This window comes from Mytilus californianus, unplaced genomic scaffold (genome assembly GCF_021869535.1).
Source record: "Mytilus californianus isolate M0D057914Y unplaced genomic scaffold, xbMytCali1.0.p SCAF_7, whole genome shotgun sequence".
NCBI classification, from domain to species: Eukaryota; Metazoa; Mollusca; class Bivalvia; order Mytilida; family Mytilidae; genus Mytilus; species Mytilus californianus.
Window position 1 is genome coordinate 41814482 of NW_026262723.1, and position 25191 is coordinate 41839672.

At 32.7% G+C, this 25191-nt stretch overlaps 1 protein-coding gene across 1 annotated transcript in view; it reads right to left on the reverse strand.

The window, feature by feature from the left end:
• Nucleotides 1-9292: 9292 nt before the first annotated feature.
• Nucleotides 9293-25191, reverse strand: part of LOC127709464 (VPS35 endosomal protein-sorting factor-like) — a 33238-nt gene continuing 17339 nt past the window's right edge. Inside the window, exons 19-26 of the mRNA XM_052215047.1 lie at nucleotides 24031-24193; nucleotides 23746-23823; nucleotides 20821-20935; nucleotides 17439-17578; nucleotides 15587-15746; nucleotides 14428-14546; nucleotides 11309-11455; nucleotides 9293-9588 (exon numbers count right to left, since the gene is read on the reverse strand). Coding sequence (XP_052071007.1) covers nucleotides 9490-9588; nucleotides 11309-11455; nucleotides 14428-14546; nucleotides 15587-15746; nucleotides 17439-17578; nucleotides 20821-20935; nucleotides 23746-23823; nucleotides 24031-24193 — 1021 coding nt within the window. The 3' untranslated portion in view covers nucleotides 9293-9489. The remainder of the gene's footprint in view (nucleotides 9589-11308; nucleotides 11456-14427; nucleotides 14547-15586; nucleotides 15747-17438; nucleotides 17579-20820; nucleotides 20936-23745; nucleotides 23824-24030; nucleotides 24194-25191) is intronic.

Sequence of the window (25191 nt, forward strand, 5' to 3'; positions counted from 1 at the left end):
TGTGTCAACATATAACAAATTTAAATGTTCGATGAATTACAAATTTATTATAAGGTTGTATGCAGACTTTGGCAAACCCACGTAACCAAATATCCATGAAAATGCAAGTTTTTCTCAATCGATGAAAATTGGTACCACATCAATAAATGAATCCACAGTAGTAAAAAAAAAGACGAATGTTGATTGTTTTCTTATCATACAGTGGCAAATAAGTGCAAGAAAAAAATTTACAATAAATCCAATAGTTATAGGTGGTTTGACTGGGATGAGGTTGGAAAGTTAAAATTACCAAGTTGGAAATGATGGTTGGTATGTTGGACATTGACAGAAATTCTGCCATGCAACAGCCCACCTGTGTAATCCCGAGATTTGTTTCAAAGTTTCTTTAAAATGTTGAGAGCATGGTACAGTCCTTACACAAGGCATCAGATTAAACATCCCTATTCCAATTGGATATGGCTGCATATTGTACATATTAAATATAAAAAAGAAGATGTGGTATGATTGCCAATGAGACAACTCTCCACAAGAGACCAAATGACACAGAAATTAACAACTATAGGTCACTGTACGGCCTTCAACAATGAGCTAAGCCCATACCGCACAGTCAGCTATAAAAGGCCCCGAAATGACAATGTAAAACAATTCAAACAAGAAAACTAACGGCCTAATTTATGTACAGAAAATGAACGAAAAAACAAATATGTAACACATAAACAAACGACAACCACTGAATTACAGACTCCTGACTTGGGACAGGCACATACATACAGAATGTGGCGGGGTTAAACATGTTAGCGGGATCCCAACCCTCCCCTTAACCTGGGACAGTGGTGTAACAGTACAACATAAGAACGAACTATAAAAATCAGTTGAAAGAGGCTTTACTCATCAGATGGATAAAAATACAAATACTCTAAATACAAGTGGACGTGGCCGGGTACTTATCCATCCAAACAACAAAAAGACACTAAGTACAGATTTGAGAGTACATTGCACATTCAAACCAACACCCCTCTTTGGCATAGGTTTACTGATGATTGGGAGAAGTCTAGGTGACCATATTTCTATTTCTGTCAGGTGCTAAGGGTATCAAGTTTCCAGAATTGATTTGATTTAGTTTTAATAATCTATGCTATATCCACAATTGAGTGATTACCTGTATTTAAATATTACCTTTAACTTCAGGTCAAACGTGATGTTGAACAGGTCTTTTTAATTATTCATTAAAATATATTTTTCTTTTTTTTTCCTATATGTATTTAATAAATGATTAAAGCTAGATATGTATACTCAAGTGCCCCAGAGTGGTAAGCAGTTCGTGCTTCACTAGTAACATAGTAACACATGGGTTACTCTTTTAAAATCTGTTGATAAAAGACATTTGTTTATAATACATCACAGAATTTGGGATAAGTAGATGTTTTTGTCTAACCAACTAGGACATATCCAAATTCATAAACCAATGGTCTGTACATGTAAATACTTAAAGCTTAAAACTTGTTAGCATGTGATAGTTTGAAATGAAAACAGATTTTCAGGACAAAGGATAGATAAGACTGTTACTGTTAGAAATAACACAGATTTAAAAACTAAAAAAATATACAACACTGAAAAACTATTAAAAGCAAAAGCAACATAAACCCCTTTCAATTAATAATAAGGGTGAACACAGGTACTCCGGAAGAGTAAGGCACTTCCTGTTCCACTGAATGTTTCTGGATCTCATGGCAAGTGAAAAATTGGATAAGTGGTATTCAGATACACAGAGTTCGTCCATGTTCATACATTTGTGTAAATAGCTGTTTTTGTCATTTCATGATTGTGTGTTTATATCTCATAAATGACCTTGCATATGTCCGACCTGTATCATTCAGCAGAAGTCCGTAGCAATTTGGACTTCTACCTAAAACAACTCATTAGAGATGTTAAGAATATTTAAGAATTAACAGTATCGCCTGGCAGTCTTAATATAACAGATCGGTTTGGCTATTAGAACTTTAACCTCCTTAGACTAATAAACACTTTTTTTCTTAAACTATTTTATGTTATATTTTCCTCAGTGCCTAATTCATGACCATCAGAAATGGTGGTGCTAATTTAGATCTGCTTCCCCAGCCTGTTCCTTTTAAGGTTGCACTGTGTGTCATATTCCTAACAATGATGTAACTTAAATCCAAATAAAAGTATCCAAAAATGAAAACAAAACTAATAATACTTAGGTGGCAGGCCACACCAAAAAAAAATAAATAAAATATCTTGTCTTTTGTGCCTTACAATCACACAAACACACAAACTATAAAACAACAGTTGCTAAAATTTATGATACTGTAAAACACTTAATATACCTTTTTAGTCTTAATAAGAGCTAAACTAATGAATAATTTAGTTAAAAAAAAGAACTGGATTCCATCCTTAAAGACTTAGCAAATCTGACCATTATCACTTTAAATTGTCATAATTGGTATTGATGTCTTTTCAAAGCTACCACACCTATTTGCTAACCTGTTGTATAAGTTCTTGTGCAAATACCAAGAGTAGCATTGCTAGACAAAGAAAAAACAACACTAATGAAACAAAAAGAGGGGCTCCTATGAGCACGAATTGGTAGCCTGGCACCTATGCCTATTATTCTTAATATTTTGCAATCAGAAACAAATTACTTATATACAAATATCTGTTATCATTGCATTCAAAGTTAGGTAATTAATAAATCAAATGCTGTTTTTTTTCTCTCACAAAATCTTCCAAGTCCCCCCCCCTTCCACCACCACCACCACAACTTTGTTCCTTATTTACTTTACAGTAAATTCAATTCAACCAAAAACTACTAAAAATCTTCTTGATTGTAGATATTGAAAAATATACAGACATGTAAAGATGCCCCTTTTTTAACAAAAGTTCTTCAAGGCAATCGATAAATTGTATCAGATAAAGGTTATTCCAGATACATGGGTGTAAGTGTGGACATTATATCACATATTTTGTATTGTATAAACACCACACGCTGGTATCTGACGAAAGAGAAAACAAAACAAATAAATGTCAAAATGAAACTAATGTCATGATGAAAAACTTAATTGTCTAGACTTTTAATTTATTGTATAAGACAAAGTGCTGGTAACTGCTGGTAACACCCACCTGCTGCAAGAGAGAGAAAGAAAACAGATATGTTCTTATTATAATTATAAAAAGTCAAAGATGCAACTTATATCATGAATTAACTACCATTAAATATTTTGAAAAGGCGTAAGAGTAGTCAGTGACATCAGGTGCTAATTAGAAGTGCATCTTGTCAACATGTGTGACCTCAACATTGTTCATCAGTTAACACCAGTATGAGTCAAATCTGTTTATTAAAAAGTGAAAGTATTTAGGAAAAGTATTGAGTACAAATAACTGTGACGTCTTGGAAGGCTATTTTATTTTTTTGCTTTGAATCCTTCAATGAGGGATAAAAAAAAAATCAAATAAAAAAATACCCACAGCAGACAGATTACAATGATTACAAAAAAATATTTCATGCGTCTGAAGCACTTTTCTGGATTTACCTTCATCAGGAATGCTGCAGGGGAAATATTTGAAAGCCAAGGATGTATAAGAACTGAAACAGTTGAAGAGCTATATGACTAAAAAGATCCTTAAAAAATAGCCAAATCCATCTAAGGTCAACTTTGCCTATCAGTGGACTGGAAATGTATATAAATATCTCAATTTACTAAGGAGACCTTACAGACTGATCAGCTTATAACAGTGACCATTGAATTTCAAATAAGACGCAGATAAGGGTTCTCTTTATTTTATTTTCATAGACATAAATAACATAATTATAGTAAATCATATTTTAGCTTCGAAGTAATTCTGATTAAAAGGAGATGTGAGGTATATGTAACAGTAAATGAAACAGCATTTTAAAACACAAAAAAAATAAATTGCTTCACTGGGTGCAGCTGGATACGACCGCAGAGGTCAAACCCTGAACAGTTGGGGCAAAAATGGACACAATATTCGTGCTTGATACAGGTCTGAATTTGGATTGTAATTGAATATTTGACACATAATAGGTTTCTGACACAGAATAACTGTAGTCAAAGAACTTACAATTGGTTATATGATTTGAATTTATATTCAATTTTTTGCTTTTGTGCAATACACTGTGCCTGTGTGAATTAACCCCCCCCCAAAAAAAATAAAATAAAAATTATTCCATTTTAGTTTTTGCTTTTGTGCAATACACTATGCTGTTGCGTATTGAATCAACCACCCCCCCCCCCCCACCCTTTTTTGCAAAAAAAAAAAATATGTGAAGAAATTTAGAAATTTTGTTTAAATTTCTTTTTTACCCCCTCCCCTTTTTCCAAAAAAAATATTCTTTCCCTCAACATATGGTCATAATCTCAATTCAAATTACCAATGGAGTTTGCAACCATAATTACCCATTTAAATACATCAAAAAAGTCTTAAATAGATAATTTAAAAGCAGTGTAAGGGAGGTAATCCAACATTGTACAATTTTGTTTTTGGATTACCTCCCTTACACTGCTTTTAAATTGTCCATTAACCAGGAAACTCTTGTTTTCCCCCTTTGTTGCCCCTAATTCCTAAATGGTTTAAACCATAACCCTTTAGAGCCAATCCTTACCATCCCTTTGTGGTATGGAAACTTGTGGTATAATTTCAGAGAGATCCATACACTTAAACACAAGTTGTTGTCTGGAAACTAGAAAAATGCCTTTTTGGGCTTCTTTTTGGCCCCTTTCCTAAACTGTTAGGACCATAACCCCCAAAATCAATCCCAACCTTCCTTTTGTGGTATTGAACCTTATGGTAAAATTTCATAGAGATCCATTCACTTAAACTAAAGTTATTGTGCGAAAACCAATGTGTCTTCGGATACAAATATACGACCGCAAAATTTTTTTGTGGTCGCATAAAAATCAATCAATATTCTGAAATATACAATAGTTTAATATCGCCAAGTGTTCATGTGCCTGTCCCATACCAGGAGCCTTATTAGTTGTTGTCTTTTCATATATCTTATGTTTTTTTGTCATTTTGGGAAATTTTGCTTTTTTGGCATATTTTTTATAATCTTTGGTACATTTATTCCCTATTTTTCTAGACTCAAATCGACTAAGGAGGCTACCATTTGATTTTTATGGAGGGTTAAGATGAAAAAAATTGTCCTGCATGTTTTTTAGTTGTAATCTCTGTCCTGCCTTTTTATTTTTCACTCTATTAGGTCCTGCTTTTTTTTATTAGTTTATCCTGACTTTTTTTACATAAAGTGACATCCTGCCTTTTTTTTTTTGCCAAGTTGCTCATCACGCCTTTTTTTTTTACTCAAAACTCCTGTCCTGCCTTTTTTTCAAATTTCATCCTAGCCCCCCCCCCCCCCCCCCCCCCCCCCCCCCCTTAGAAGAAGGTCTGTGATTCTCTCTGGGCACTCTGGCTTCCTCCACCAATAAAATTGGACTGCCACGAAATAGCACAATAGTGCTGAAAGTGGCATTAAATCACCAATCAATCAATCAATTACTGTAAATTCAGAAATTATTGCGTGCATATATTATTGCGATTTTGTCATTTTAGCCTAAAATGCGATTTTAATTTTTGCGATATTGAGAAAAATCCTGTTTAATTCATTCAACAAGTTTCAAAATGCGAGTTTAAATTATTGCGATTATAACCCTGTCGCATTTTTCGCAATAATAAAAACATCGCAATAATTTCTGAATTTACAGTAATCTGTTTTTGGAATACCAATTGGCATCAACCAATTCTAAGTTCTAACCTTTCATCAGCAGTACTCTTAGATATTCACCACAAACTACAGCTTGATGGTACATATGGAAGAATAAACGTATTACTTCATGGTACATATGGAAGAATAAACATACTTCTTCATGGAACATATGGAAGAATAAACATACTTCTTCATGGAACATATGGAAGAATAAACATACTACTTCATGGTACATATGGAAGAATAAACATACTACTTCATGGTACATATGGAAGAATAAACATACTTCTTCATGATACATATGGAAGAATAAACATACTACTTCATGGTACATATGGATGAATATCAGTAAACATATGGAAGAATAAATATACCACTTTATGGTACATATACAAGAATAAAGGTGCCAATGTTAAATGAATGAAAAATCTTGAGAAAATCATTTCCCGCCAAATTTTCAATTATGGAAAAATAAACATACTACTTCATGGTACATATGTTTTAATTAACAGCCATGTAAAGAGTCCTCTTAAAAAATAAAAGTCAGTGACAATTAATAATGTGTACTTGTTGAAGAAAAACATGTTGTGCAGGTGTAATTTATATCATAGGTTTCATACTGTTTAAACACCACATGCTGGTATCATCTATTGAAAGAGAAAAAAAATGACTTTTTGTTTTCTTTAATGATCTAATGTAAGAAATAAAACAAATGACAATGTTTTTTCTTCTTCTCTTAAGTCATCTGATGTGATTCAAATAACTTTTTTTTTCAGAAAAGCTAATGCTAAAATCTTATTTTAGAAAAAAATATGCATAAAATTACCATTCTGCATAAAACCTGCATCAAACATATCTATGAGACAACTGTGACATCATAATTAACATTTTTTAATATTAAAGGTACCTTTACATCTTTCAAAACCTACATGTAACCATTTTTCAAAATTTCAAAATTTTCAAGTATTTTCTTTGTTTTTTTTTTTAATTAACTAACAGTATTCAGATAATTTTCATCCTGTTTGTGGCTGTAATGTGGACATTAAACCAACTTAATTTTTACTCCATCAAATGTGTCTATTCTATTAATATAAAATAAGGAGATATGGTAGAATTTCCAATGAGACAACTATCCAACTGAAACAAAATAGCAGAGATGTTAGCAACTATAGGTCACTGTACAGCCTTTAACAACAACAAAAACCCAAATATAATTAAATGCTCTGCGGGGTGCAGCTTGATACGACCACAGAGGTTGAACCCTGAACAGTTGGGGCAAGTATGGACACTACATTCAAGCTTGATACAGCTCTGAATTTGGATTGTGATTAAATATTTGACACATCATAGTTTCCTGACACAGAATGAATGTGGTCAAAGAACTGAAAATTTGAAATTGGACTTTTACCTATTATGGTCCAATATCCCAAACCTCAATACACAGTTAGATTCATTATATCAAAGAACCCCAACAATTTAATTTTTGATGAAATTAAACAGGGTTTAATTTTTAACCCTTCGGACCTCAATGTGGGACCAATTTGATAACAAGGGCCCAAAATCCAAAATCTTTTGATTCACTTGGTTTGCTTAACGTCCAGTGGCAAATATGTCATGCATGTTCAGGAGGAAAATCTAAATACAAGGTTAGATATCAAAGAACCCCATATATACAATTTTTGATGAAATCAAACAAAGTTTGATTTTGGACCCCAATTTGCACCAACTTGAAAACTGAGCCCAAAATCAAAAATCTAATTATAGGCTTAGATTCAGCATATCAAAGAACCCCAAGAATTCAATTTTTGTTAAAATCAAACTAAGTTTAATTTTGGATACTTTGGACCTTACTGTGGACCAGTTTGAAAACCAGGCCCAAAATCAAAAATCTAAATACACTGTTAGATGGGCATATCAAAGAACACCAATAATTCAATTCTTGATGAAATCAAACAAAGTTTAATTTTGACCCGAATTTGGACCAACTTGAATACTGTGCCCAAAATCAAAAATCTAAAAACACGCTTAGATTCAGCATATCAAAGAACCCCAAGAATTTTTAATACCAAACAAAGTTCAATTTTGGACCCTTTGGATCTTAATGTGGAAAAAATTTGATGACAGGCCCAAAAATTAAAAATCTAAATACATGGTTAGATTCAGCATTTCAAAGAACACCAATAATTCAATTTTTGATGAAATCAAACAGAGTTTATTATGGACCCTTTAGACCTTAATATGGACCATTCAAAAATAGGGCCCAAATCCAGATTCTAAATACACGGTTTGATTCAGAATATTAAAGAACCCAGAGAATAAAATACTTTGAATTAAACCCCATTGAAATTGGTCAAGAAATAACCAATTTAAGCAAAGTATTACATAAGTATTGTTTTTGGCTCTTTTTTCCTAAATCATTAGGGTCATAACCCCCAAAATCAATCCCAACCTTCCTTTTATGGTATGGATCCTTGTGGTACAATTTCATAGTGATCAATAAACTTATACTCAAGTTATTGTCTGGAAACATAAATGTCTTCGGATGACGACGACACAGAAATCGCCATAATAATACTAACGCATACAGGGCCTTGGTGGCAGAGTGGTCTAAGTAGTTCAACTACTGCATCACTAGCCTGTCAACACTGAGGTTGTGAGTTCGAATCCTGCACGTGGCAGGTGCATTTGACTCCAATCTTAAATGACTAAGATTGTTAGTTTTCCTACTGAAGGTCGGTTGTTGTTTACAGGCACTCCAGCATCCTTCACCAATACAAACTCACCGCTACAAAATAGCCCATTGTGTAGAGAACACGGATGCCCCACTCGCACTATCATTTTCTATGTTCAGTGGACTGTGAAATTGGGGTCAAAACTCTTAATTTTGCATTAAAATTAGAAAGATCATATCACAGGGAACATGTGTACTAAGTTTCAAGTTGATTGGACTTCAACTTCATCAAAAAACTACCTTGACCAAAAATTTAACCTGAAAAACTTTAACCTGAAGCGGGACAGACAGACGAACGATCAGACAGACAAACGAACGAACGAACGAACGAAAGGTCAAACAAACAGACAGACAAACGAACGAACAAACAAAAGGACAAAAGAACTGACGCACAGACCGAAAAACATAATGTCCATAAATGGAACATAAAAATAGAGAAAAATAGGCTAAAAAAAATAAAGAATAGTGAATAATTAGGTGAAGAAATATAAAGAATAGAGAATAATGAGGTGAAGAAATATAAAGAATAGAGAATAATTAGGTGAAGAAATATAAAGAATAGTGAATAATTAGGTGAAGAAAAATAAAGAATAGTGAATAATTAGGTGAAGAAATATAAAGAATAGAGAATAATTAGGTGAAGAAATATAAAGAATAGTGAATAATTAGGTGAAGAAATATAAAGAATAGTGAATAAGGGTCAGTATAGATAAAGATCAGAGAAAAGGGGTCTAAAAGGTTAAATAGTAAAAAATTGAAGGACCCTCTTAAATTCTGTAACAGAAAATTCCAAAAATATAGAGACTACTGCTAAGTAACATTATTGCACATCATTTATTAGTTTCATATTATAACTCCATATAAAAGTTTGACATTTCTTCTTTAAAAGTTTTCTATCAAGAATTTTTAGCACTTTGTTGAATCAATATCTTTATGAATAATAAACAATTTGAGTAAGGTATAGATATCACATGTTTTAAAATAAAATTCGCACAGTTGACAGTTTGACTATTTATGTCCTCGACTCTAAAGCCATTTTATTAACTAAGTCTGTATATTCTTTGATATTCAACACAGCTGCTTTTTTCTTGACTGCATCTAATGATCTTACCTGCAAAGAAAGTCATTAGAAAGACATTATTTAATGTGGTACATACCACTACAGGGAGATAACTCTGTAAGTATCAGCTGAACGTTTTAATCACGTTCTATTGTTAAGGAAATATTAAGCTTCTCAATGATCAAAATTAGTGTTTGTCAAAATGCTATATATCTAATGAAATTTTTCCGATAAAGTATGTGGTTCAAGTTTTCTGAAATTTTTATATTTTTGTGAAAGGGTCAAAGTAAATATTTTGTTAAAATTTTATGAAAATTAAACGAGCCAAATTAATTTTAGTCAAGGTGTTTGGTACCACCTTAAAGCAATATTTATAGTACATTTAATAATTAAAGTCAACACTAACAATTTCAATTAAGGGTTCCAACTTAGCACAATATGAAAGCACTATGGACATTTTCAGCTAAAATCTAGGGGTTCAGCCCAAAATTTAGTAGCCTGGGCTACTGGGCCTCTGTTAATCTTTTTCCTAACTTCATTGGAAGAAAAGAGGTGGAAAATGCTTTCGCTCTAACAAGCTAAGGCATTTTGACCACCCTTTTCTTTGAATGCAGTACTTAAACTATTACTGAAGTAGCTTTTCAAAAAACAACGATATCAAATATTCACAAAAATACAGTTTTTCCTCAATCCACGAAAATTGATAACCAGGAAAATAAATGAATCCACAGTATATGATAGTTTTAGGTTCAAAGTCTAATGATATAAAAATAGATATATTTGTATAATTTCCCATAAAGGAAAGACTGATAGGAAAAAATCAAAACAAAGACACATTATCTGAACTATAATGGACAAAAAAATCCAAGTAAATGTTGTTCACAATAGTTTTCCATTATTTCTATATCATTATAGTAAAGATATTAATTTTTACTGCATCCATGATTTGATGAGTCAATTCATGTTTGGAATTATTTTTCACAGTTTTGAATTTTTACAACATACTTGCTTTTATTTATGTAACTAAGATTCAATTTGCATGTGAACCATGTTACATTTTGTGTTCATGATATTAAGTACCTACAAATCCACTTACGCAGTAACGATTGTTATACATGTATAATATTTTCTATACAGTTTTTCCTCAATCCACTTGGATTGAGGAAAAACTGTATAATATATATATATTTGTGGTACCATACATCTATACTTTAACATGACTTTTGAACAACTGTGTTAACAATAACATTAATGGTACCAATTTTTCGGCACCAGATGTGCATTTTGACAATAAATTTCTCTTCAGTGATGCTCAAGGCCAAAATATTTGAAAATCCAAAACTTTATCAAAAAAATCAGAGATTTGCATGAGGGAGACATTATGTGACTATTTTGAGACTGGCTCCAGATGACAGTTTATTTTTTGTTTTCAACACAGCAATTTTCCTTCAAACCCAGTCAATGATGTTAAATTACCCCCACTATATTTCATCCCACCTAAACACAAAAGACTGATAACTCTTTACATCAAAATAAAATTTCATCTCAACCAAGATATAAAATAGGAAGTGCTCAAAACTATATAGAGCACTGAAAAATTCTTCATTACAATCCATTGAAGTATTTGAATAAAAGTTTTACATTGATACAAATCACTAAACCAGGTTTTAACAAGAATTGCTACATGTACATAAAAAAGTGCACATAAATAAGCATATTACATAAATATTTCTAAATGACATTGGAAAAGATTCTGTTTACATAAACTTACTGTTTGTTTAGTATCACACTCCCCATGTTTCTGAGCCAAGTTCCATAAGTTGAGAGCCAATGCAAACATTGATGGCTTTGTCACATCACCATGATGTACAATTGTATTAAACAGTTCTAAAGCAAGCTGACTTTGTCTTCTTAATGTCTGAAAAAAAATCATTCATATCATTTTTTTGGTACCATGCCACCAATTATAGGCTTTCATGTAAAGATAATACAAATTGAAAACTTAAGAAGTATTTTCCATATGTTTTCTTTACTAGCAATAATCAGACTTTTTCATGACCTTAATTTTGTCCTATTTGATTACAACAGTTTAACAGTAAACATTTCCAAATGTCTTTTTTTTTAAACAAGAGTGCACACCCTGATATGTCTTGCCTGTAATACCGGCCATTGATTTTATGTTGAAAGTCTTAAAGATAAAGGTTTTACTACAAGTATCACATAAATCCTGTCAGACAGACATGTTCAACTTACAATTATTCCATACACCAAATATAGTTGACCTATTGCTTATGGTAATTGAAAAAAAAATAAATGTGGATAGTGTCCACATGTGGACACAGATGATGCCCCCGCTTGCATATCATATAGTTATAAAGGGACATAACTGAAGAACAGTAAAAGTGACGCTACCCAAATTTGAACTTGATCTGAGTTTTGTGGTAATAAGCATTGTCTGTAAGTCTCATAACATTTGGTTGAGGCTAACTTAAGTAGAGAACAGAAACTAAAAATTCAGCAATTTTTCTATTTGCAAACACGCATAACTCTAGAACGATTGTGTATAAGTTTTATAACATTTGGTTGAGACAAACTAAAAAATTCAGCAATTTTTATGTTTATAAAGGGACATAACTGAAGAATGGTAAAAGTGTCGCCTACAAATTTCGTACTTAATCTGTATTATGTAGTAATAAGCATTGTGTATACGTTTCATTACATTTGGTTGAGGCAAACTAAAGTTAGAAAACGGAAACAAAAAATTTGTACTTGATCTTATTTTTGTGGTAATGAATATTGTGTATAGGTTTCATAATGTTTGGTTGGGGCAAACTTAAGTTACAGAATGGAAACTAAAAATTTTGCAATCTTTCGATTTATAAAGGGGCATACCTCAATAATGGTTAAAGTGACACTACCCAAATTCAACTAGATCTGTGTTTTATCAGTGGAAGTCAAAATTAAACATTGCATTGTATAAAGCATTGATTGTAGTTGATTCAACTACAATGTATAATCATGGACAAAGGAAGATAACTCCGATTCTAAAAATTACTAGATATTTAGAAGAAAATAAAAATTTTGTAATTTTTCCATTTATAAAGGGGCATTACTCTAAAACGGTTAAAATGACGCCACCAAAAATTCAAACTTGATCTGTGTTTTGTGGTAATAAGCATTGTGTTTAAGTTTCATAACATCTGGTTGAGGCAAACTTAAGTTAGAGAACAGAAACTAAACATTTTGCAATTTTTCCATTTATAAAGGGACATAACTCTAGAACGGTTAAAGTGATGCCACCAAAATTCAAACTTGATCTGTGTTTTGTGATAATTAGCATTGTGTATAAGTTTCATAACATTTGGTTGAGGCAAACTTAAGTTAGAGAACAGAAACTAAAAATTTAGCAATTTTTCCATTTATAAAGGGGCATAACTCTAGAACGGTTAAAGTGATGCCACCAAAATTCAATCTTGATCTGTGTTTTGTGGTAATTAGCATTGTGTATAAGTTTCATATCATTTGGTTGAAGCAAACTAAAATTAGAGAACGGAAACTAAAAATTTTGCAATTTTTCCATTTATAAAGGGGCATAACTCTAGAACGGTTAAAGTGACGCCACCAAAATTCAAACTTGATCTGTGTTTTGTGGTATTTATGGCGGGGGCATAAAAATAAACACAAAAACTTATCATTGACCAAAGAACCATAAAAATGAGGTCAAGGTTGGTTTATACCTGCCAGATAGACATGTTCACTTTACAATCATTCCATACACCAAATATAGTTGACCAACTGCTTATAGCATTTGAAAAACAGAGCAAAACACAAAAACTTAACATTGACTAATGAACCATGAAAATTAGGTCAAGGTCAGATGATACCTACCAGACAGACATGTTCACCTTACAATCATTCTATACACCAAATATAGTTGACCTACTGCTTATAGTATTCGAAAATCTGACCATAAACACAAAAACTTAACATTGACCAATGAACCATGAGGTCAAGGTCAGATGAAACCTGCCAGACTGACATGTACCCTTACAATCAATGAATCCATACATTACATGTAGTTGAGCTACTGCTTATAGTATCTGAAAAAAATGGACTCAATCACATATAACTTTAACCTTGATCACTGATCCAAGGTCAAGGTCAGGTGAACTCTGTCTGACGGACATGTATACATTGCAAGGAACCCATATACCAAGTATAGTTATCCTTTTACTCATAATAAGTGAGAAATTCAGATGACCAAAAAACTATAATTTATTTTCAAGCAGTGGCTGAACCATGAAAATGAGGTCAAGGACAATGGACATATAACAGACAAAAACTTCATAACATAAGGTATCTGCATACAAGGTATGAAGCATCTAGGTCTACTACCTTCTGAAATATAAATCTTTATACAAATAGTTTACATCGCCGCCGGATAGTAATCCCTATGTCTCGCATACTGCGACTTTCGTTGAAGGCGAGACAAAAAAAAAACCCCATAAAAATAAGCAAGAGAAACTGTCATTATTCATTAATTTTGTAACTGTTTCTATTATCTGTCACAAAGCAATTTTTTTGTAAAATTTTCAATCCTTTATACCACAAACTTTACAACTTTTTTTAAAAATCAAGGGCCATGACTTTGGAAGAGTAAAAGTGAAAGAGATAAAAATTAAGCATTGAACAAAATACACAAAATACATACATTTCTTGTTGGCTGGTATGCAGTATTTGTCTAAACTATAAAATTATGTATCCTTGAGATTACAATTTTTCCTAAATCCACAAAATTGGTACATGTACCATGAAAATAAATAAAGCAACCCCCTCCCCCCCCCCCCACCACCAAACAAAACCCCAAAAATTTCATTAATAACTCGTTACCTCTGCTGTGTGCAATGATTTCAGATGATTGAGTACTTCCTCCAGCAGTGTACTACAGATTCCCCGAACATCAGCTGTAAACTTAGGATCTGATCCATACATTGAGTCATTAGAATCCACTAAATAAATTAAAATCATAAGCATTACTAAGGGTCATAGATAGAGGTAAATTTTGATAAATATCCTACAATCAATCAATGAAAAGTTTTACTACATAATGACAGATTGAATGCATGGCATCACTTTTAATAATGGCTTGAACAAGACTGAAACACCTTCCATTAAAGTGTGGGGCTTCGGTGGCCGAGTGGTCTCAGTAGTCGAACTACTGTATCACTAGCCTGTCAACACTGAGGTTATGAGTTCGAATCCCGCACAAAGTAGGTGCACTCGACTCCAATCTTAATTGACTAGGATTGTCAGTTTTCCTACCGAAGGTCGTGGTTCCCTCAGGGGCACTCCGGCTTCCTCCACCAATAAAAACTGACTGCTTTGAAATAACACAATAGTGTTGAAAGTGGCGTTAAACACAAATCAATCAATCAATCCATTAAAGTGAAAGGCTAAACTGATCTTTACACAGTTAATTAGGTCAATTTTGGCAAAAGGTCCACATTATGAGGAAATCTTTTACATCCTTGTTACTACTGAATAGTCATACCTAAACAAAGATTTGAATTGTAATGTTTATGTTCTCGAGGCTTGATAATAGAACATAAAGTAGTTCACTTTGTACTCAACCACAAACTCAAATAAATGTGGAATGTGGATGATGCCCCCTCTTGCATATCATATAAAGTTATAAAAGGACATAACTGAAGAACGGTAAAAGTGACGCTACCCAAATTTGTTATTGATCTGAGTTTTGTAGTAATAAGTATTGTGTATAAGTTTCATAACATTTGGTTGAGGCAAACTTAAGTTAGAGAATGGAAACCAACTTTGGGGCGTACGGACAAGATATGTACAGACAGACAAGGGTAAAACTTAATGCCCCCTTCGCTACGGCAAGGGGCATAAAAATACTTTCAAAAGCCCACAAATTAAACTTCAAAAATGTTCATTGACTTAACATATACCCCACATCTCCTTTTACTCATACTCATTGGCCAATTCAGTATTATTTACATTCAATTTTTAACTACTTTAATCTAGTTACCTTTATCTACATGATAGGGATAACTCTCCTGACACACTGCTGACAACACCGCCAATACACGGACATAAATATTGGATTTAAAATCACTGTCACTGGTGTAGTTCTGTAGAATGTTTAATAAACCTCTCAACAAATATAGTACTCCAGAATCTGGGTTGTCCTGTAATGAGATGAAGAATAATATCTTTAACATTAATTTCAGACGCAGATCCAGGATTTTGAAAAAGAAGGGCCAGTTGGCCCCAAATTAAGACAAAGTTTGGAGTGGAACAGGCAAAAAGTCTGGATTAACCATAAATATAGCTCCATAAAGGGGGGGCACCGTGAAGGAATATAGGTTAGAGTGACTTAATTTTGGCAAGATGCTGTTATATTTTCAAGGATGCATTCTTTCATATATATAATTGTAGATCCCTCAGTATCAGAGAACTGAACTAAACCACAAAGTCATTGAAGCAAAAAAATTTTGTTCACATGCATCCTTACACTTATCTATATGACAATTGACAGCTTTTTCTTAAATGAGATTTATGTCTTAAAACTTTAAAAATTCAGTGAACCATGAAAAATGGGTCCTGTGAAATGTCAAATGCAGTCTCTCAAAGTTGCACCTGTACACAAACTTATAGGCTGAATACCAATCAATGATAAATGGCCATTTATTGACTCATGGACATTAATGTAAAGAGTAAAAGACTAGTCCTAAGTTTCGTTAAGAAAAACTAAAATGTTTCCAAAACAATTTCTTATCAATTCCATTAAAAATGAATGATCTTTTTGTTTAAAAACAATATACTCTTTTAATACTTCAGTGGCTATATCTGAAAAAGAATAACTTAACTATTTTTTAGAATGATTTACATTTTTTGGGCTGCAATATTTTTTAAATCTTCACACAAACATAGAACCTTTTGAATATCAGCAACATCATGCATACAGATAAAACAAACTAATAATTGTTGCAGTTTATCAATATTTTACATGCTAAGAGCTAATTTCCTAAAACTTATAGATGAAGATTTTTGTTGGCTTGCTTGCTTTGTTTGTGTAAATGTTTGCTCAATCATTGTAATTAAGATTGACATTTGCAAACAATATAAATAGGCGGGAGTTAAACCTGCATACATTATGCTTAAATTTGATCATTTGATAAACAGGTTTAACTCTGCCTATTTATATTGCTTGAGCAAACATTTATACAAACAAAGCAAGCAAGCCAACCAAAGTCTTAATCTACAAGCATAAGGAAATTAGCTCTAATGGTTGGGTTTGAATGTTCCTGATTTAAACAATCCTGAAATGTGCTTTGGACAATGTTCCTGATTTAAACAATCCTGAAATGTGCTTTGGACAATGTTCCTGATTTAAACAATCCTGAAATGTGCTTTGGACAATGTTCCTGATTTAAACAATCCTGAAATGTGCTTTGGACAATGTTCCTGATTAACAATCCTGAAATGTGCTTTGGACAATGTTCCTGATTTGAACAATCCTGAAATGTGCTTTGGACAATGTTCCTGATTTAAACAATCCTGAAATGTGCTTTGGACAATGTTCCTGATTTAAACAATCCTGAAATGTGCTTTGGAATGTTCCTGATTTAAACAATCCTGAAATGTGCTTTGGACAATGTTCCTGATTTAAACAATCCTGAAATGTGCTTTGGACAATGTTCCTGATTAAACAATCCTGAAATGTGCTTTGGACAATGTTCCTGATTAAATAATCCTGAAATGTGCTTTAGACAATGTTCCTGATTAAACAATCCTAGAATGTGCTTCGGATGCACACAATTTATAATGTGTTATTTTCATTTACACCTTTATTCTATATGTATGAACTGAATACTTACAGGTACAGTAAGTAAAGTGGATAGGAAATTACATATATACTCCTGTAAAACAGGCTCTGATTGTCTTTTCTTTCCATCTTGGGTTAAATCTTTAGGTACATCTGGTATTAATGATATGGCTGCTTTAAAGAAAGAATCAGCTACAAAACAAACATATATATATTTATAATATCAGTTTTATGCTTTGACTAAACTAGAGGCTCTAAAGAGCCTGTGTCGCTCACCTTGGTCTATGTGAATATTAAATAAAGGACGCAGATGGATTCATGACAAAATTGTGTTTTGGTGATGGTGATGTGTTTGTACATCTTAATTTACTAAACATTTTTCCTGCTTACAATTATCTCTATCTATAATTAACTTGGCCCAGTAGTTTCAGAGGAGAAGATTTTTGTAAAAGATTACTAAGATTTACAAAAATGGTTAAAAATTGACTATAAAGGGCAATAACTCCTAAAGGGGTCAACTGACAATTTCGGTCATGTTGACTTATTTGTAGATCTTACTTTGCCGACATTTATTGTTTTTTACAGTTTATCTCTATCTATAATAATATTCAAGATAATAACCAAAAACAGCAAAATTACCTTAAAATTACCAATTCAGGGGCAGCAACCCAACAACGGGTTGTCCGATTCATCTGAAAATTTCAGGGCAGATAGATCTTGACCTGATAAACAATTTTACTTCATGTCAGATTTGCTTTAAATGCTTTGGTTTTTGAGTTAAAAGCCAAAAACTGAATATTTTCCCTATGTTCTATTTTTAGCCGTGGCGGCCATCTTGGTTGGTTGACCAGGTCACGCCACACATTTTTAAAACTAGATAACCAAATGATGATTGTGGCCAAGTTTGGTTTAATTTGGCCACGTAGTTTCAGAGGAGAAGATTTGTGTAAAAGATTACTAAGATTTACGAAAAATTGTTAAAAATTGACTATAAAGGGCAATAACTCCTAAAGGGGTCAACTGACCATTTCAGTCATGTTGACTTATTTGTTAATCTTACTTTGCTGAACATTATTGCTGTTAACAGTTTATCTCTATCTATAATAATATTCAAGATAATAACCAAAAACAGCAAAATTTCCTTAAAATTACCAATTCAGGGGCAGCAACCCAACAACAGGTTGTTCGATTCATCTGAAAATTTCAGGGCAGATAGATCTTGACCTGATAAACAATTTTACTTCATGTCAGATTTGCTCTAAATGCTTTGGTTTTTGAGTTATAAGCCAAAAACTGCATTTTACCCCTATGTTTTATTTTTAGCTGTGGCCGCCATCTTGGTTGGTTGGCTGGGTCACGCCACACATTTTTTAAACTAGATACCCCAATGATGATTGTGGCCAAGTTTGGTTTAGTTTGGCCCAGTTGTTTCAGAGGAGAAGACTTTTGTAAAAGATAACTAAGATTTACGAAAAATGGTTAAAAATTGACTATAAAGGGCAATTACTCCTAAAGGGGTCAACTGACCATTTCGGTTATATTGACTTATTTGTAAATCTTACTTTGCTGAACATTATTGCTGTTTACAGTTTATCTCTATCTATAATAATATTCAAGATAATAACCAAAAACAGCAAAATTTCCTTAAAATTACCAATTCAGGGGCAGCAACCCAATAACGGGTTGTCCGATTCATCTGAAAATTTCAGGGCAGATAGATCTTGACCTGATGAACAATTTTACCCCATGTCAGATTTGCTCTTTATGCTTTGGTTTTTGAGTTATAAGCTAAAAACTGCATTTTACCCCTATGTTCTATTTTTAGCCGTGGCGGCCATCTTGGTTGGTTGACCAGGTCACGCCACACATTTTTAAAACTAGATAACCAAATGATGATTGTGGCCAAGTTTGGTTTAATTTGGCCACGTAGTTTCAGAGGAGAAGATTTTTGTAAAAGATTACTAAGATTTACGAAAAATTGTTAAAAATTGACTATAAAGGGCAATAACTCCTAAAGGGGTCAACTGACCATTTCAGTCATGTTGACTTATTTGTTAATCTTACTTTGCTGAACATTATTGCTGTTAACAGTTTATCTCTATCTACAATAATATTCAAGATAATAACCAAAAACAGCAAAATTTCCTTAAAATTACCAATTCAGGGGCAGCAACCCAACAACAGGTTGTTCAATTCATCTGAAAATTTCAGGGCAGATAGATCTTGACCTGATAAACAATTTTACTTCTTGTCAGATTTGCTCTAAATGCTTTGGTTTTTTGAGTTATAAGCCAAAAACTGCATTTTACCCCTATGTTTTATTTTTAGCTGTGGCCGCCATCTTGGTTGGTTGGCTGGGTCACGCCACACATTTTTTAAACTAAATACCCCAATGATGATTGTGGCCAAGTTTGGTTTAGTTTGGCCCAGTTGTTTCAGAGGAGAAGATTTTTGTAAAAGATAACTAAGATTTACGAAAAATGGTTAAAAATTGACTATAAAGGGCAATTACTCCTAAAGGGGTCAACTGACCATTTCGGTTATATTGACTTATTTGTAAATCTTACTTTGCTGAACATTATTGCTGTTTACAGTTTATCTCTATCTATAATAATATTCAAGATAATAACCAAAAACAGCAAAATTTCCTTAAAATTACCAATTCAGGGGCAGCAACCCAATAACGGGTTGTCCGATTCATCTGAAAATTTCAGGGCAGATAGATCTTGACCTGATGAACAATTTTACCCCCATGTCAGATTTGCTCTTTATGCTTTGGTTTTTGAGTTATAAGCTAAAAACTGCATTTTACCCCTATGTTCTATTTTTAGCCGTGGCGGCCATCTTGGTTGGTTGACCAGGTCACGCCACACATTTTTAAAACTACATACCCCAATGATGATTGTGGCCAAGTTTGGTTAAATTTGGCCCAGTAGTTTCAGAGGAGAAGATTTTTGTAAAAGTTTACGGACGACGGACGACGGACGACGGACGACGGACGCAGGACGACGGACGACGGACGCAAAGTGATGAGAAAAGCTCACTTGACCTTTCAGGTCAGATGAGCTAAAAATGACTTGTTACTTTGAAGATCAACACAACATCAACTAGAAAACTGAAAGTCACTTGCAAATTGTATATGAGGCAAAGAGACTGATGCATAAGAAGCACTTCATGTTGACGGGGTTCAATTTTCATACATTTTGACACCAGGATTTAATTCACCATGTGTTCTCAACAAAATAGACATGCTGACAGATGGACAGACAGATTGACAACCGAACAGACAGAGTAATTACTAGGGCACCCACTGACTTGTTGACATGTGTCTAATGAAAAACATCATTTAACTGATAGTACCATAACTGCAATAGAGTAAAGCACTGATTATTTTGACTATATCCATGATAAACATTACTTTAACAACTAATTACCTTGACTAAAACATTGATTAAGCAACGCCACCTGTCCTGACAGGAGATACAACTGTAATTGTGATGTCTGTGACTGTAACGATGGAACTGTAATAAAGCAATAAGCTGCACATGCCTGAAAATAAACCAATCAGAGACTCAGAAAGTTTCAAAAGCATGGCAGGAATTTAATAAAGAACTTGGTAAGCTGCACTTGAAATAAACAAAACAGAAGTTTTAAAGTGGCTATGAATAATCATGAGGTGCTCTTAATTATGTGTTTTGGCATAACCTACTATTTCTTTGTCAGAAATTCTTAAGAGCTTTATCAATCTTTTTTTTTATAAAAACAATTGTTTAAATTTCCTACCTGAAAAACTTACATTACCGTCTATAGGTGTGTATAGTACGCAGGTTTTTACCCTAGGAACTGTTTTCTGAAAAGGGGGGTGCATATTATGTTTTGCTACACTGTTTTTTTTCAGGCCGAATTCTGACCAAGAAACCTGGTGGTCTCAAGGAAAATATTTTCATAGCATAAACATGATTGTAATGTTTTACATAGATATAAGAAGATGTGGTATGAGTGCCAATGAGACAACTCTCCATCCAAGTCAAAATTTATAAAAGTAAACCATTATAGGTCAAAGTACGGTCTTCAACACTGAGCCTTGGCTCACACCGAACAGCAAGCTATAAAGGGCCCCAAAAATTACTAGTGTAAAACCATTCAAACAGGAAAACCAACGGTCTAATCTATATAAAAAATGAGAAACGAGAAACACTTATGAACCACATCAACAAACGACAACTACTGAACAGCAGATTCCTGACTTAGGACAGGTACAAACAATTGCAGCAGGTTTAAACGTTTTAATGGTACCAAACCTTCACCCTTATCTGAAACAATAGTGTAACATCACAACATAGAAAGACACACTATAAAATATCAATTGAAATGGCTTAACTCAATCAAAAGACATATTAACACCAGTGAACATACACTGAACAAATAAATTTGATCTATGATACAATGTAAATACAAAATAAATAAACTAAGGGAAGAATAATTAAAGTAACATGTTATACCGCTGTGAAATGTTAAACAATTTAAGAAAAACAATATGCTTGAACAAAAATATCAGCCATTTGCAATTACTTTAAACACAGGGAAATGAATGTCTATTTGTACCTTCTTGTATCTGATTTGCAATGTTATATGTAAATAAAAATCATTTAAATACGTCAGTAGTTGTTTTTTGCGTTTTCTGGTGGTCTCTGTTGACGCCCGGAAGCTGCATTTGATCATGTCCAAAGTAGAGATGATGGATTCTGTCAATGGCCATATTAGTGTAGGTGTTTCCCGAGTTTATTACGTTGTATATGTGTTCTAACAAGGAATACAGAAGGTTAATGTATGAAAATTGAATGAAACACGCTCATTTGATGATAGCGAACGCCATTGTTTTTTTACTTTCGTAGTATCAAGTGATGACATGTCATGAGACTTTTAACGGTTGTAAAGTTGAATAAAGTGATGATTTCAAACACGTTTTTCCTTTGTATCATTTTTTTAAAAACCTTCATACAAATCATAATTGCAGACATGTCAATGCCATCTTGTAAACTGTACGAATTTGACTAAGGAATAAAATTAATCTGTCAATTGATTTGTTTTGACAATGATTAGACTTCCTAATAGATATTCAATAAGAGTGTGATAATCCGGATTTAACAATTCAGTGAGTACCAACAAACAATAAATAAAATTAGCAGAGATTAATATTTATTTCAGCACTAATTTATCAACATAAATATTACAATTTATTTATTTATTGCGTAATTAAGAATATTCCGTTTTCCGTACAAGATTCACTAACTGCGATATTCATTTAAACAACTTCCTGTTGTTCTCAATCAAACACATCCGTTGAAACAATAAAGAATCAAACATTGTTTGCTAAATTATTTATTCTGCAACAATATTTTCATTATCCTGTAATCAACCAGGACTGAAGTTCAATTTGTTTTTGAAAAAGAAACAACTTTTCAATGGACGCATTTTACCAAGTTTCAAGTTGGGATTTTTCCAGTAAGTCCCTGTGAGTTAAGCATAAGAAGAACCTTTTTTCTCAAGTTTGAAGGGCGAAAAAAGGGGTGCATAATATGCATGAGTGCGTTTTATACACACCAAAAGACGGTAATCATTCTCATGGGAAAACATGTTAAATCATTATCAAATTATATTTGTATATTGACCTCTAGAAGGCTTTTGCTTGTGTCTGTCATTAGGTTGTCGTCTCATTGATGTATACCCAATATATCCTTTTATTCATATGCTTGTATACCACCATTTAGTTCAACCAGACGCTTGTTAAAAGTTAGCATGCACTTTATCCTCATTGGTCAATTAAAATATTTGTGGCCAATGATAATTAGTATTGACCCTGATCATGCCATGACCATGCTGACCTTGACTGCCTGTAATCAAAAACTTGCATAATTCCTAGACAAAGACCATGGAAATTTTTGGTTTCTTATTACAACATTGATAACAAATAAACCCTATACAAGTTGAAACAGTAGCCTATATAGCTAAAAATTAGTGTATAAAAATTTACTGCCAAAAATGTTTTTATTACAATAAAACTGATTTTGAATATTGACCTCTAGAAGGCTTTTGCTTGTGTCTGTCATTAGGTTGTCGTCTCATTGATGTATACCCAATATATCCTTTTATTCATATGCTTGTATACCACCATTTAGTTTCAACATTGAGAAGATATTACATTTCATATTATTTGCAATGGAAGCTTCTGAAAATGAAAATTCAGAATGATGGTTTCTGAAAATAAAAAATTCAGAATATGAAAATTCAGAATTAAATAATACCTATAACACAGCTTGTATGTATTGTTGAACTAGTATAAGTTTTGATGTACTTACCCGAACAAAATTGCCTGTTTTTCTGGAATGGTTGCCTTTCACAACTTTTCGTGTATCTATTGACAAATTATTTACATTCTGAAAATAAAACCATTAAAATGTAAAAGTATATAGTTAACTTTTAACATAGATTACTTGCAATATGTGAAACTGTTTAATAGAAAATACTATCCAGAACTATTTTCTAATTGCTTTTAAGAGATTGCTACCCTCACATTACTTAAGGTTTTTCTTTAATCTTAACCTGTTATTAGTATATTTCCACTTTAACATTAATACACATACCTGCACCAGCTCTATCAGAACCATATCTAGATTAGTGAAATTAGCTCTAGCTTCTACATAGAAACTCAATTGTTGTTCAAAGTCACGACCAAAAGATATTTTCCTAACGAAGCCAGAAATTAAGTTACTGATCATTTTCCTTTCATCCTCTAGAGTTAAAGCACTGAAATAGACAGATAAGTGCATGTTGAGTGTAAAGTTTATATAATCATCTAGAGTTAAAGCACAGAAACAAACAGATAAGGGCATCTTGAGTGTAAAGTTTATATAATCATCTAGACTTAAAGCACAGAAACAAACAGATAAGGGCATGTTGAGTGTAAAGTCAATAATTCATCTTTAAAATGCATGTACATGTAGCTTTTAATTTTTAAGATAACACTAATTAAAAATTCGTTTTTTTTTTATACTGTGGATTCATTTATTTCCATGGGTACCAATTTTCATGGACTCCGGAAAACTTGCATTTTCTAGGATGTTTGATTTCGTAGTTGTTTCCAATGTCTGCATTAAAGCCTTGGAAAAATTTATAATTTGTTGAACACTTAAATTCGTGGTTCACCTGTACCCAGGAATCCTACGAAAATTGGTATCCAATGAATACAAATGAATCCACAGTATAAGAGACAAAGTGGGTGTGCGTGATTCATTTTTCTTAATATATAATAATTCTTAAAGAGTTTGATGGGGAAATATGATGTAAATTTCAAAATGTTTAATATATCATAGTGACTTCACAACTGGAATTTCTGACCTGAAGCCTCTAGTTTACATCATATTATTCATCTATCTATAGAATTAATATAATTTTGAAGGGATTGAAGAATTTTACTTTATTTTTCAATTTGAAGGGCTAAATAATGGTTCTATCATACCTCCCCTTTTTGTTCCTTCTCAAGTGTAGAAAATGTGATGCATTGAAATAATTTTTTATGATTAATTCACCTGCTAAAAATTTGTGCAAATGAATCATAAGAACTAAAGTCATTTTGGTGAGGTATACATATGGAAGCATTTTTAAAATTTTTTGGGTTAAAAAACTAGTGTCTGCTATGTATAATCATTAAAAATTATGCAAATGAATCCTATAAACTGTAATCAGCCCCATTTTAATTTGAGACATAATAAACAAATTAAACATTGATAGTTAGGCTTTATTTT